This window comes from Puma concolor, chromosome A3, assembly GCF_028749965.1.
Source record: "Puma concolor isolate L17-30 chromosome A3, mPumCon1.1.hap2, whole genome shotgun sequence".
In the NCBI taxonomy this organism is placed as follows: Eukaryota; Metazoa; Chordata; class Mammalia; order Carnivora; family Felidae; genus Puma; species Puma concolor.
Window position 1 is genome coordinate 123,123,450 of NC_141669.1, and position 14,765 is coordinate 123,138,214.

Sequence of the window (14,765 nt, forward strand, 5' to 3'; positions counted from 1 at the left end):
TCTCTCTTTTTTCTTGCCTAATGGCATTCACTGCATTGGCATTAGCCAAAAATATTAGATAATAGCAATGATGTAAGCATTCATGATTTTAATAGAAATATACTTTTTTTTATTACTGAATACATTGACTATTTATATTAGGCATTTTGTAGCCATACAGAACTCCAAACGCTCATTGGCTAAGTGCCACAAATCTCTGTGGATCCAGGTTACCCCCAGGAGAAACTGTCCTCCTTGTGGTGATTCAGTAATCCAGGCTGATGGGGGCTCCTCCATCCTACAGCTTCATCATCTGGAACCCAGGACCTCCTTGATAGATGGGGCAGGGAAAGGAAATGCTGTAGAGTCTCTTACCAGCAATTAACTACTTAGGCATAGAATTGACACACATCAATTCTGCTCAAGTTTATTGGCCAGGACTTGTCACAATATCCCACTAATTTCAAGGAGGGTAGGAAGGTGTAATCTTCCTTTTGTGTCTGGATGGAAAGGAGAAGTAGATACAGGTAAATTCTAATAATGTCTTCCACTCATAATTTTAACTTCTTATGCTAATAAAGTATCTTATAATTACCAGCTTATGGAGACTATTGTATTTAATCAGAAATTGATACTAAATTTTGTTGAATGTGTTTTCAGTATTTATTAAGTTGATTATATGTCTTTCTCCTTTTATCTTTAGACTTCCTAATACTGAATTATTCTTGGAGTCCTGGTATATAGGCTACTTGAACATGGTATATATATATATTTTTAAAAAGCATCTAAATATAATTTGGTAAAAATGTTTGCATTTATAAATGTGACTTGTCTAAAAGCTTTGAGTGTGTGTGTGTGTGTGTGTGTGTGTGTGTGTGTGTGCTCTTTAATTTTTGGTATCTATGCTGTTTTAGCTTCATAATATTCATAATATAAATTGGGAAGATTTCCCTTTTTGCATTGTTCTAGAATAGTACATACAGCGTAAGAATTACATTTTTGTTTGAAAGTTTGACCAAGTACCCTCATAAAACTATTTGTTCTTGTATGTTTTAGGGAAAATTAACCACTTAAACATTTTTTTTCTGATAATGGTCTGCTCAGGTTTTCTATTTCTTGAGCCAATTTTGGTAACATTCATACTTTTCCAAAATGATCCACTTGATCAAGATTTTAAAATTACTCTCCAGGGTTATTCATAATATCCTTATATAATGCTGTATAATTTTCTCTTTCACTATACTATCCCTTTTCTGTTTCCTAATTTTGAATATTTGTGTTTGATTTTGGTTAGAGTTGTCAGCAGTTTCTTTTGCTGGATACAACAACAAAAAGAGTTCTTGGATTCAGTTATGAAATCTGGTGTTTTTCTGCATTTGGATTCATTGTAAAATGTCTTCCTTTCCCTGGCAGGGACTTGATTTCATGGGCAGGCACTTTCTCTGATTTCTCAAAGCGAACCTCAGCTTTGAACTCCTGCATCTTTTCATGTGTCTGGTGATGTTTTCCTGTTTGTTCATCTTATAAGTGGAGTTCTGAGCTTGCTCAGAGTTGGGAGTTGCCAGAGAACACGGGAAGGGAAGAAGAGGGAAGGGGAAGGGAGTGAGATTTGATTATTTTTCTCTGCCAATTCAGGAATCTGACAGACTGTGAGGGCAAGGGGCTTAGCCAGAGCTGGGGCTCTCAGTACAGGAGCTTCCTTAGCCCTGCAGAGGCTTGTATCTATGTTTAGTGTCGGTTGGACACCCCTCCTCCCCACCTTTTCCTGGCACAATTTTCCCCCATTAGGAGCTGGCTGCCTACATGATTTGTCAGGAGCCATGTCCTGCCAAGGGCAGCCTGGGAGTAAGTGTTGCTTCAGGCTCCTGGTTCTGTAGGCAGAGGTTCTCCTGCTCCACCGGCCAACCGCCCCAATGTGCTAGTGCTCACAGTAGGGTTCCCATGGGGCCGCTTACAGTCCTTCTTGCTGTCTTTTGGGCAGGCTTACTATTTTCAGCAAAGACATGGGAATGCAGGACTCCTGTTCCCAAATCTGAGTAGCAAATTAACATGACACATAGGATGAGCCTAGGATGTGACTATAGATTCTCCCATATGAATCACTTTACACCAAGTCCATTTTTGTCCCTGGATCAAAAGCTTTACTGGACAGCTGGAAGCCTTCTATGCACATTGGCAGAATCCCATTTCAGATTAGCAGTTGGAGGATGGGGTGCTGTGCCTAGCTTAGCCCAATTTCCCTGCTAGTACCTCCCTCAAAGCCAAGCCTGGGACAATGTTTTATTGGGAGATATGACTCCAAGAAGCAATGAGGGGAGGAGGTGTAAATCAGAGAAGGGGGGAGGGAGAGGCAATACAAGGTTGTGTTATGGAGTTGGCTGCTCCTACAGGGATCTGTTTGCTTGATGGAACTATTTGAAAAGTTACATAAAATGTAGCTCAGAACTGCCTTCAGAGGCAAGAAAGGAGAAAGCATTTGTTTACAGGCTCCAGTCTCCTGTTGGTCAAAGTTTGCCCCATGGTGATAGGGGCAGGGTGGCTAACTCCCCCACTTTTCTGGGTGGCACACATGTGATTGCTAAGCGGGTTCCTTTGGGCAGCCTAGAGAACAGCATCAAGCTGAGGGGTGGGAAGCAAAAGGTCTGGGGGGAGGTGCATTGGCTGCCCCTCCATGGAATCTGCAGAAGGCTGCTTGGTCACCACCACCACAGAGGAGATCAGAGGTGAGGCTGAGGATATTTGAAGTGCTTTACCCTGTCTCATGTATATTCACATGACAGCATGCTCCTTCCTCTCCCTGCTTCCCTCTGGGCTGCTCTGAACAGAACGTGGGAGGGGGGCATGAAAGTGCACTTGCATTTCTGCAAGTTTCTCCCCATAATTCCCCCTCTCATAGAGGTTTTTATTAATGTCATTTCATCTCTGGGGGGATAGAAATGGACCAATGGCCAATTTTCTGAGTGAAACCAGACCATCTGGAGGGATGAACCACTTCATTTTCTTTGAGGTTCCTTCACATCATTTAGGGGGCAAACCATGAATCAGCACCAACCACTGATTATGATTCTTATTTCAGCCCCTCGTATCTTGTAATCAGGGGAAATTCCTCCCAGGTTCACTTAGCAGCTTGGTAGCCCAGTGTCCAGCTTTTATGAATGTGTAGGCATTTTAGAGGAAAGCAGGATCAGATGGAATCAGCCATGGTCAGAACCTAGGATGAGAATGGCTTCTTGGTCCTGCCCCACCCCACCCCAGAGAGGGGTGAATCCACTTTCTGTTTGGGCACATACAGTTGTTTGGGTCCTCATCCTTCAGGAGATGGTAATACCTATACCTGGCTCAGGTTGACTTGCAGAGAACTGTGTAGCTGGGCACCTTCAATTTGGTCCCCCAGTAAGGAGCTTTCACTGAATCGTTCCATGGCAAGAGGCCACCAGCCTTCAGGGAGGGAAATGTTGCCTTCTGCTAAGGATGTTGTTGAAACCATTCTTTTTCTTAAGGGGAATCATGGAAAAAGATTACTTCTGGCTTTTGTAGCTGGAACACTTCTATTTATGCTGAGCAACTGGCTTATTTTCCCCCTTGGACATCTAGCCAATTGACTGTGTTCTCCTTCCTGGGTGGTTTGGCAGTGCCAAGGTTTTGAACCTCTTGACCCAGGTGTTGGTAAGTCTTTTGGGTCTGATCCCATTCCTGGCACCATCATGTCTATCCTGCTTTCATTTTTCTATGTGCTGCTCCCCCTACCTTTTTATATAAGTGGTTTTTCTTTTTTTTTTTTTAATTTTTTAACGTTTATTTATTTTTGAGACAGAGACAGAGCATGAACGGGGAAGGGTCAGAGAGAGGGAGACACAGAATCCGAAGCAGGCTCCAGGCTCTGAGCTCTCAGCACAGAGCCCGACGCGGGGCTCGAACTCACGGACTGCGAAATCATAACCCCAGCAGAAGTCGGCCGCTTAACTGACTGAGCCACCCAGGCGCCCCTATAAGTGGTTTTTCAAGGCATGAGAGTAACATAAAATTTAGAAAACATAGAACATATAAAGAACAAAAGTCACTCATATTCTCTGTGAAGAGAGATAATCACTACGGATATACTGATACAGTCATTCATTTGTATATTCAGTCTGTGTTCTCTGTACATCTGTATTTCTCTGTATGTTTCTCTATCTTTCCATGCACTTTGGATTCCTTGAACAATTAGTTCAGCTTTATTTCAATGCGTAATCCGTGGATTGTGGAAACTGAAATCCTCCTTAGTTTTCTTCCAATCTCCATGGGTTTATTCCCATGCTCCAGCCTCTAGTTCTCAGTCTGTGGGGGTCGTCTCTGTGTCGGTGCTGTATCTCTACTGCATACTAATGGAGATTTCAGGTTCAGTCCCTTTGCTAGTTTTCTTTTTTTTTTTTTTTTTTAATTTTTTTTTTTCAACGTTTATTTATTTTTGGGACAGAGAGAGACAGAGCATGAACGGGGGAGGGGCAGAGAGAGAGGGAGACACAGAATCGGAAACAGGCTCCAGGCTCTGAGCCATCAGCCCAGAGCCCGACGCGGGGCTCGAACTCACGGACCGCGAGATCGTGACCTGGCTGAAGTCGGACGCTTAACCGACTGCGCCACCCAGGCGCCCCCCTTTGCTAGTTTTCAAGAGAAAGCTACTTAGGCCAAGTCCTTGTGGAGTCAAGATTTTTCTAAAATTAACCAAGAATGGTTTCTTCTCCTTATCCCATCAGCTGCTTCTGCACTTCTCTTGGTTCCTTTCTCCTTACTATCCTAGACCCTGCCAGAGGAAATCAAATCCCCCTTCTCGCGTCTTGCATGGCATGTTGGTAACCTTGTGCTATGTCCTTAAGGGTCTGAGGGCTTTTAGATCCGCTGGAGTTCACATGGAAAGCTTAAACTCCTGGACTGGAGGAAGATCTTAGGCTGAACCATCAGGGTCTCACCAAGGTGCTTTAAGGTTTGATGTGGACCCTCACTTCAGGTCCAGCCAGAAAGGAGGGCTAGGCTAGGACCCACCTGGGCAGCTAGTAGGTATGTAAGGAGAATTGTGCCTCTCTGGCCAGTCTCCAGGTTTGGAGCACACAGGGGTATGGTTCAAAGATATCACTGTGAGAGCACCTGAGTCTTGACATACTCAAACAGGTTACCCTCAGGTTGCAGAAGTACTGGGAGCATGTCAAGAAAGATAATAGCTATCTAAGCACATGTCCATAGAAATATGACCACAGCATGATGTTAAGTGGTAAGGAGTCTATCAGCATGTATGTATATGTATATATGTTTATATACGCATAGAAAGGTCTGGAATGGCATAAAAATATTAACAAGTGCCTTTGAGAAGTGGTGACTTTTACCTTATGTCTCAAGCAATTTTGTATTGAGTTCTTTCTTTTTTCTAAATTTAAATTCAAGTTAGTTAACATACAGTGTTGTCATGGCTTCAGTAGAACCCAGTGACCTCTTACATATGGCACCCAGTGCTCATCCCAAAAAGTGCCCTTCCCAACACCTATCACCCATCCAGCCCATCCCCCCTCACCTCCCCTCCAGCAACCCCCCAGTTTGTTGTCTGTATTTAAGAGTCTCTTATGGTTTGCCTCCCTCTGTGTTTTGATCTTATTTTTCTTTCCCTTCCCCTATGTTCATCTGTTGTGTCTTCTTTCAAATGAGTATATGCTACTTTTATAATAACTCTTAAAAAGTTATTTCCATTTTGGGGAAAAACAATATGCCCCAAAGTATTTTGGTTATTAGGAGATATGTGAGATTTTTTCCTTCTTTCTAATTTTATTTTTCCCAATGTCAACTATTACATTTGTGACAAACGAATAAATATAGCAGGCAGAGTAAGTGAGATTAACATGACCAAGGACAGAGGGACAAGGATTACTACTAGCTGGCTGGCCACCAGGTTCCCCACTCAGGACCCAAGCTGGGAGGTATAGGTTCTCCAGGCTCTGTGGCTTTTGGGAGTGCAGGTGGGTTCTGGTGGGTCATAAATATAGGTCTCTTAGGTTGAAGAACCCTGCCAGGGTTCCTAAAGCTGAATGAGAACAAGTGTACCCTGGGTTCTGACCCTATGGCTCATGCTTCTATCTGGATATGTACAGAAAACTTGGGAACCAGTAAACTCCAAATAATTAGTTCCAGCTGTTTCTTCTGCTTACCTGGAGAGAGCTTGTGCATCCAACTCAGAGACTGGCAGCCTCATACTCTAGTTTGGGAACTGATTTGTCTCCCTGTCTGACTTGGCCCTCTGTAATAGCAACAGCATTTAGAACAGTGCTTGCACAATTCCAGCATGTATTACAATCACCTCGGGCACCTTGTTAAGCATGCAGATTCTGGGCACCCATCCTGGACCAATTGAATTAGACTGTGCATATTTAGAAGTTTCTCAGGTGAACTGATGTAGATGATCTATGGGTCTGAGATGAGAGGGTTAAAGTCTGCATCTGGCATCACTGGTGTAGTGCCTAATGTCAGCATTTATTAGAACATTGAAAAGGAGGTTCTGTGTCAAGAAGTAGACTTCTATGCATCTTGATGCCGTGGAACCAGTCTTACCCAATGGGATGTTGCAGACCTGTTTCAAAGCAGCTGATGTGACTGGATGTTTTTTGTCGTGCTCCTATCACCATAAGAAGACCATGACTAGGCTAGCCTGCTGTCCTCAGGGGGGAGGATAACAGCTACAGGGAGCAAAGATGCCCTAGCCAAGGCATCCCAGGCAAGCCTGGCCTGGAGTAGAACCCATGAGTGGGCCAGCTGACCCAGCCTAGATCAGTCAGACCCCAGCTGAACACCAGAAAGGACTACTGTTTAAGTCACTGAGTTTTGGGGTGGTATATTATGCGGCAGTAGCTAACTTCTATATCCAGGAAGTTTGTTTGTATGCAGATCTTGAAACTGTGATTCTGTAGGGGCTTAAAAATTTGTCCGTTAACAAATTTCCTGAGTAATTCTGGTGCCAGGTCTCTATGGACCACACTTGGGTGGAGGGGTGGGGGGGGGGGGACTGTTTTAGACTCTACCCTTTCAGTAGCTCAATGTAGAATCATGGAAAATCCCTTAATGTTTATGAACCTCAACTTTCTCATCTGCAAAGAGGGGATAATACACCCTTCCTGCATTATAGATGTGAGGATTAAACAAACATAAAGAAACCTAGAAGGTCATAGATTTTTCTCATCTTCCTTCTTCCACTTGTCTTCCCCTCACTCCCACCCAACCCTAGGAAGAAACCAGTGCGAATATCTTAGGAAAACATGAATCTCATGATCACAGCTTTATTGTATAGATTTCAACACAGCCATATTACAAACATTGTCAGGGAACATTTACAAGAATAAATAAGATGGACTTGCAGGGTGTAAAAAGATTACACTTCACTGTAATGTACAGTCAAAAAATATATCTGATATTCATTGACCTGACATTATTTACCTTCTGGTTTTTTAAGCTAGAATTGGAAAGGAAAAGGAAAAAAAAAAGAACATTGACAGCACAGTGCTGGCTTTTTAAAAAAGTTGATTTATTTTGTTTTCTCTTCTCATACGTGCTTTATCTATCAAACACCCAAACTGTACAAGTGCAGGCCATTGGGATTCATGGAGGAGGCTGCAAACAGTGTGGAGACTTTGGTCTCCTGCAATATCATATGCCCAATGGATGAGAAAATGTCAGTCTCCCTCGAGTCGTGTGGGAACCCCATGATGACCCTTAGAGGGCTGTGATGGTGTCCAGTAGCCAAGGCAATGGTAGAAGCCCCAACTCTGCTTTTTATTGGCTAGTTGATTTAGGGTGAAAAAGTGCTTCTGAGTATGATTGCCAACATGGGTTAGCCTGGATTAACTTGGGCTAGCCCGGGATCCACCTGGCAATGAAATGGATGCTTTGGGGATGATTACAATTATGTGCCAACAGAGTCACTGTGCTTTTACTTTATGCAGTCTGCTCCAACAGGCCTTGAGTGGGGAGTGGGGTAGAAGTAACCTCTGGAGACCATGTGTGTGGTAAGCAAAGCCCTGCTCTGGGTCCTGCTTGGACCTTTACTAGTTCTGGCTACCACTGAAGGCTTTGTTGGCCAGTGGATCTGAAGTATGGTTGGTCTCATCACAGATCTTGGTGGGCATTGGGTCTGTGGCAAAGCAGCTATTCTCTCTGGACATTCTGGTGATAACCAGCTTGGATTAGTGCTGGCTATGGGGCCAGAGCAGCATCTTCGCCTGCATGGTGGGAAGACTTGGACAGGAGAGCAGGGAACTTCAACCTGCACAAACCAAACCCAGCCTTGGTTTTGTGCTCTGCAGGAATGAAGGAGTTCAAATATGGTCCCACCTGCATTAAATATCACTCATCTAGGGTGGAAGAAAGTTAAAGGTCATCTCAGCAATTCTCTTTCTTCCCTTTAAAGAGATGTCTGGCTCTGCAGGACCACTGCTCATACGGGCAGCTTATCCTCTCTGGCATATAGCAAATTCTTCCTTACAGTCATCAAGCTTTACCTAGTGGTCCTAGTTCCACTCACAGGAGTGACCTGGGACTAGAGAACCATGCTTGAATTTGTCCAATGATCTACAGACCTATGGAGCATATGGGCACTAGCATTCTGCCTGACCCTTTGGAAGTCTGATTTGAACTGGGATGGCACTACTTGGTTCTCAGAGCCTCTGGACTGCCCTGGTGCTTTGACCCAAGGAACATCTTCAATCGTTAATCTTCCATGGGAGAGGTGGGGGCATGGTGAGTTTGTCAGACCATCTCACAGGAGGCCTACAGATTTGTATTCACAAGCTCAAATGCACTGAAGTGTGCTTACCCAGTTTTGCACTGCTGGCAGGTTACTTCACATTCCCTTTCCTCCCCCAAATCTAAGAATTCGACTCACCAAGGAACCATGAATTACATTAATTACCCTGAGCTCCAGGCTTTCACACCAATACCTTCCTGTCTAATGCTCTACTGCCCTCAGACGCTCATTCTCTGAACATGCCAACCAAGAATCAGGGTCCAAATCCCAACACCCAGAGCAGCTCTTGGATATAGAAGGAGATTACATGGTGATCCAGCCCCAAAGGGGTCTTATCTATAGCCTCTTTCATCCGGAGTCCTCTCACATTCCTTGTATGAGCCCCTATGGACCACCCCCAAGCTCTTACTTAGATAGCTAGGATGCCAAGCCTAGGGTCTACCATTGTGGGTGCTAATTACCCCAGAGATCTGGCCCAGAACAATCTGTTAGCACCCTGCTCCTCTTACTCCTGGGCTTGTTCACGTTTCCCACAGCATTCCTTCTGACTTAGCTGGGTGCTGATGGCCTGTCTAGCCCAGCAGTGACCAGATGAAGGCAAAAGGAGGGTGGCTTTCTTCATTCTTTTCTAAGGCAGTGAGGTGGAGGGGAATTATCATCTCCTTCAGTGTCTCTGGGTCGGGGTTGGACAGTTACTCCTGCTGAGATGAGATGGTGCCTGCATGGCTATCCTTCCCTGGGCCACCCTTCTGCTGTCTGAGCAGCCTAAGTAGACTGACACCTGTATGCACACAGCAGGATTCATGCCAGAGCTGAGGAAATGTGGACCCTGGTGAGGACACAGATTAGGAGCTGGTTTAGCAACAGCGAGCAGATGATGGATAGACATGATTTGGTTGGTCACAAGGAGAATTACAGCCTTTTTTCTGAGACAGTGAAACTTATTCTAAAGTGACACCCTTGCTCCCAGTGGTCCTGGCCAGGCTTCCCTGTCCCCTGTCCTGCTGGGCCACAGAAATGACCACTTTTCCCTGTAGTTCATGTGCATACTTGAGTGTTTCCGTTGGGCCCCAACTTCTTGGCCTTGCCTTCCTGTTTTCCTGCCCAAAGCTCTCCAAATCTGTGCCTTCTACCTTGGCCGAGGCTCCTCTTTTCACATCTTTTCCCGTTAATTGGTTGGCCTAACATTCTACAGCTAAGAAATGGTCAGGATGTGATTTGAACCAAAGACTAAGCTCTTTCCACTGCCACCCCAATGCCTCACCATGGGATGAACTGTCCCATAATAACCTGTTGTTTCTGGCAGCACCCCTTCCAGGGCCCTGGCATGTGGCAGGAGCCAAGTATGTGTGATTGAAGTAAAGTAAGAAGCCTTCCAGACCCCCAGCCCCTCATATGAAGCATGTCCTTAGATTTGCCCACATTAGCAACCATGTGACTCCACCTGGACAGAGTACATCACACCTTCTCCAAGTCCCAGCCTTCAGGAATCTGCTGAGAAAGCCTGTGTGCATCTTATCCTTTCCCTTTACAGTGTTATGGGCTCACCCTTCACTATGCCAGATGGACACATCCTCATCATTCTAGGATATACCAGTGGGTTCTTTCCAGCATCTAACTGGAAGAAACAAGTTGAGATCAACCCATGAACAGTGAGGTCACGGTACCCCCACACCAAAGGATCTGCCTGGGGAAGCTGAGCTGGTCTTGAGCCTGAGTCTGGAATTGGCCTCAGGAGGAAGGAAGCAGCATGGCCAGACATGGTGCCTCTCAGACTGGGATATGATTCCCTAGGGTCTGGCATAGGGAGTTGAGGGGACCAAAGCCACATGAAGGACCAGGGCACATCATGTAAAAAATACAGTCCTATTAAATCAGGCAAATTAGAGTAGAAGGCAAGTATCACATGAATTGTTAAAGTAAAACAAGAAACTATGGAGGAATTTTAAGCTTGTCTGATTTGGGCTTTACAAGATCCATTGGGTTATCTGTTCCACCCCAGGCTTTGCTATTATGGGTAGACCCGTGGGAAAACCTGAGACACAATGGAGGAAAAATATTGTCTTTGAAGTCAGAAGAATCAGTTTAATTCCTGGATCCTCTCTGTTCACTAACTGGGGAACTGTGGACAAGTGATTTCTCCTCTCTGAGCCTCAGTTTCCTCATCTGTAAGATGGTGACAGTTGCAAACACATCTTAAGGATGTTGGGAGAATTCAGTGAGCTCACTTGTTAAGAGTCCCCAGCATACGGTCTTCTGGTTCCATGTGAAGGCTCACAGTTGGCAGACCACTGCTCAGGCCGCACCCAAAGAGAAGGCCAGCACTAAAAGCAATCTGATCCCTCTGTTCCCACAAAGGGAGGCCTTCTGTGGTCATCTAGAGGCCCAGAAAGGGCGAAAGGACACAATGTTGAGGCACAGCTAAGATACTGCCTAAAGCCATCTAGGCCACAAATGCATGCAGCTTGGGGAGAGTTCCTGGCTTCTTCTGCACACCTCCAAACAAGGTCCATACCTAGGAGGTGGCCCTGAGGCTCTGTACTACTTGGGGGTACTTCCCTTGGCTCCCCAGAGAGGAGAGGCTAGTCTTTGATGTGGAAACCCAGAGATTGATACTACTGATACGGTTTTCCTCTGAATTGTAAAAGGTAGCTCATCCTCTAAGTGGAGTGGGGTGGGAAAATACCTTGGGGAAGGTGGTGTTTTCTCTTATTTCCCAGGGAATGGATCAAGTCCAAATTCCAGGGCATCAGTGCCCCCATCCCATCCATCATGCCCTGCTACATGCATGCCATGTGCAATCTTAGGGAAAATATTCCCATCATGAGCCTTAATTTCTTCCTCTGTAAACTGGCCTAAGACCTGTTCACTGCCATGCCTTCTTTGGAGAGTAGCTGCATTTTGAGGAAATGGGGGCGCTGAACTGGGGGAACCATCGCTGGGCCTTGTTGGGTCGATTACCCCACCATGGCCTGAATTTTTACAACTTCCCTTATCCCTAAAGTCAAAATTTAAATTCCTACCATTTGAAATGATAGAAGCCAGTGTCATTTTTATCTGCCAGCTCTGTCACCCCTTCCAGAGCAAAATAAATCCTAGGATTTGTGTTGGATAGCTCCCCTCCCCCATTCTGCATGGATGAGCCAGGGTCTGAGCAAAGAGCATTTGATTTTCTCTGCTACAGGCTCCTTGAAGGCTGTCTGAGGGCTGGCAGGAGCAGTGGACTGGAGCCAGGGGAAGCCAGCACGACCAGTGGGAGCTGAGGCCTGGGGACCTGCTCAAGTACACCGGGGAAAGGACCCATCAAAGGAGAAGAGTGAGTTCACTGGGGGGGCTCCTTTGCCTTCCTTCCCTTTGAGATGCTTCCTTTTGAACCTCCAAAGTGACAGCCCTTCTGTGATCACGTCTGGTGTCCCTGGACTTCCAGACAGCTCCAGAGCCCACACCAATGGGAACAGTTTCTGTGGGCTCCTTTCATGTCCCATCCTCATGGGCCTGCAGTGGTCACCCTGCTCCACGGTAGAGCAGAGACCCTGAGTTTCTCACAAGAGTGGAGTCTCATGATCCACTGCATATTTTGTTCCAGCAACAAAATAATGAGCAGACAGACAAATAGATGTGATAGTAAAAAGCACACGCTTAAGGGAATGTTTTCACAGTGTCTGATGAAAGGAAAGGAGGCAGCCTCACTGGCCCCAGAGGGAGTCTTCTCTAACACTGAGCTGAGCACATCACTCAGATGCTCTCCTCGCTCTCTGTTGCCCGTAGGGGTAAGTCTGTGCTTTTGGTGGAACACTCTTCTCCCTGACCCTGGCTCATCTCCTGCCGCCCCTCCTGTCGTACTTTGCTCCAGCTGGGCTGACCTCTCACCTGCCTGCCTCCCATCCCAGGGAGTTTTCACACCTCTTTGCCACTATACATCCTGATCCCTTGGACTGATTTCCTTTTCCTCTTTTTTCTACCTGTTGAGACCCAGCTTGAATGGGCACTACTTCCTCTAGGAAGTCGTAGGCAGGCAGAGGGTCTCTTGCTCCCAGTTTCATATGATGCTCATACGCTGCACCACTCCTGTACTGGGGTTCAAGCTCCCCAGTATACAGGGAGCTCTTGGGGAGAAAAACTGTGCCTTATTGAATTCTGTGCTCCTTATCTCCTGTCTGGGGCCAGACCAGCCTCCACGTGGAGCTTCCTAGATCCCAGGCTGCCCTGAGGCTGCCAAATACTGTGCCTCAACACCTAGTAGAGGCCAAAGTAGAGCATGTCCCTGGCTTACAGACCTCACAGCCTGAGGAAACAGGCAACTGTTTTCATTGGCCAAGAAATCAGATGGGACTAGCTTTCCTGGGGAGCTGGGAATGACTTACTAAAATATATCTGAACTACTGGGCTTCCCAGAAGAACTCGCATCAGAAAGAAAGAACTCCATTGTGGAGTTCTCTGCTCAGAAGTTTCTGGCCTTATTTTCCCTCCATAAAATAAGTGCTTTGCTGAGAAAGATGAAGGAAACAGTACAAATGGGTCTTATCACCAATATCTGCCTTTCTGGAACCCAGGATTTCATCAGTGAGGAAGATGCCTCAGTTTCCTCAATTGTAAAGTAGAGATGACAGGCTAGTAGTTCTCTCATGGGGGTTCTAGGACTGCGTGAGATGTCATAAGGAATGTGCCAAGCCCGACGTACAGTAGATGCTTAGCAAATATTGCTTCCCTGTCACTGGGTCACCCATACTTTACTTTCAATAAGATCCTAGATCCCTGGTATGATCTCCTTGGCCTATTTTAAACTACAGCATAACTGGGCCCATGATGACCTTTTTCAAGATGTCAGCTAGGGGTTTCTCTAGGAAGGAATTCAAATTTGGGGATCCAAGATTATGCACAAAGCTAGTATCATCTTCCCCATCTGAAGGGACCATCTTCAGACTAGCCTGTCGCCCTTGCTCAATGGCATCGCTGTCCTAGGGTGGGATCTTTTAAGGACATTGCCAGGAAAGATTACAGGCCCAAGAGATTTGTCTTATACTTACACACCCAAACTTCTCTCCCCCTTTTATTTAGACGTAAGAGACTAAGATTTTACATGCCCAAATAAAGTTTTTTCCCTATACACTTCAGAAAATAACCAACTCTTTTCTCTCTCCTAAAGGAAGCCACCACCCAAGAGACACAAGGTCAGCCCTGCCCTCCAAGAGATGGTTCCTTTTCACAAAGAAAAGGAAGAGCAGCAACATTCCACACTCTCCCTCCCACTGATTACAAAAAAAGCAAAGAGAACGTTTATCAAAGGGCGTGGACACAGCGGAATGGCCAGTGAACAACAGGTCAAGGCCTAGGCTGGGGGAGGGGTTCAAAATGGTATCGGGCCAAGCCCCATGCAGGTTATGTTTGAGAATGGGGACCTCTGCTGTGGTCTCAGGAGCATCCCGAGGTCACACTGATCCAGACCGGCAGGTGTCCAATGCCAGAGATCCCTGAAGGAGCCTACAGCAGGCAGCAGAGCAGGCCCCCCCCCTCCAAGAACCCCATCATTTCCATGACTGCATGGAGGAGTAGAACAGATATCTCCTCTACTCTCAAGGAAAAGTGAGGCAGGGAGGTGCTGCTGAGGCTGTCACTCCCCAACGCTCACACAGTCGGCTTGCCATGAGATTCACAAACTTGAACAAAAGCAAGAGGTCTGGGAACCAAAAAATCCAGGGCCTCGCCATGGGTGCGCATGTGCATGGGCCCATGGCTGTGGCTGGTTGGGTGTGGAAGGGAAGTCTGGGCCTTTCAGAGCAGCATCCCCCACAGCTACAGGAGACCCTCAGAAGGTGCAGGCCCACCACGGAACACGGACCACCAGTCTTCTCCTTGGAGTTGGGCAGGGGGCCGCCTCTTAGCCCCTGAGCCCAGTCACTGCCATTCACAGAAAAGGGGGCTTGGCTGCAGCAGCCTCTGGGCTCCGGCAGATTCCCCATCCCATTGGGCTAAAAGGAGCTTAAATATTCCAGTGCCACCTCGTATACAAATTTATACTGTTCCTGAG

General features: G+C 46.2%; 1 protein-coding gene across 16 annotated transcripts in view; it reads right to left on the reverse strand.

The window, feature by feature from the left end:
- Window positions 1-7,243: 7,243 nt before the first annotated feature.
- The window catches only part of PTPRT (protein tyrosine phosphatase receptor type T), a 1,080,869-nt gene continuing 1,073,347 nt past the window's right edge, over window positions 7,244-14,765 (reverse strand). For all 16 annotated transcript variants that reach the window (XM_086702238.1, XM_086702233.1, XM_086702237.1 and 13 more), the window contains one exon: window positions 7,244-14,760. In XM_086702238.1, coding sequence (XP_086558364.1) covers window positions 14,707-14,760 — 54 coding nt within the window. In that variant the 3' untranslated portion in view covers window positions 7,244-14,706. The remainder of the gene's footprint in view (window positions 14,761-14,765) is intronic.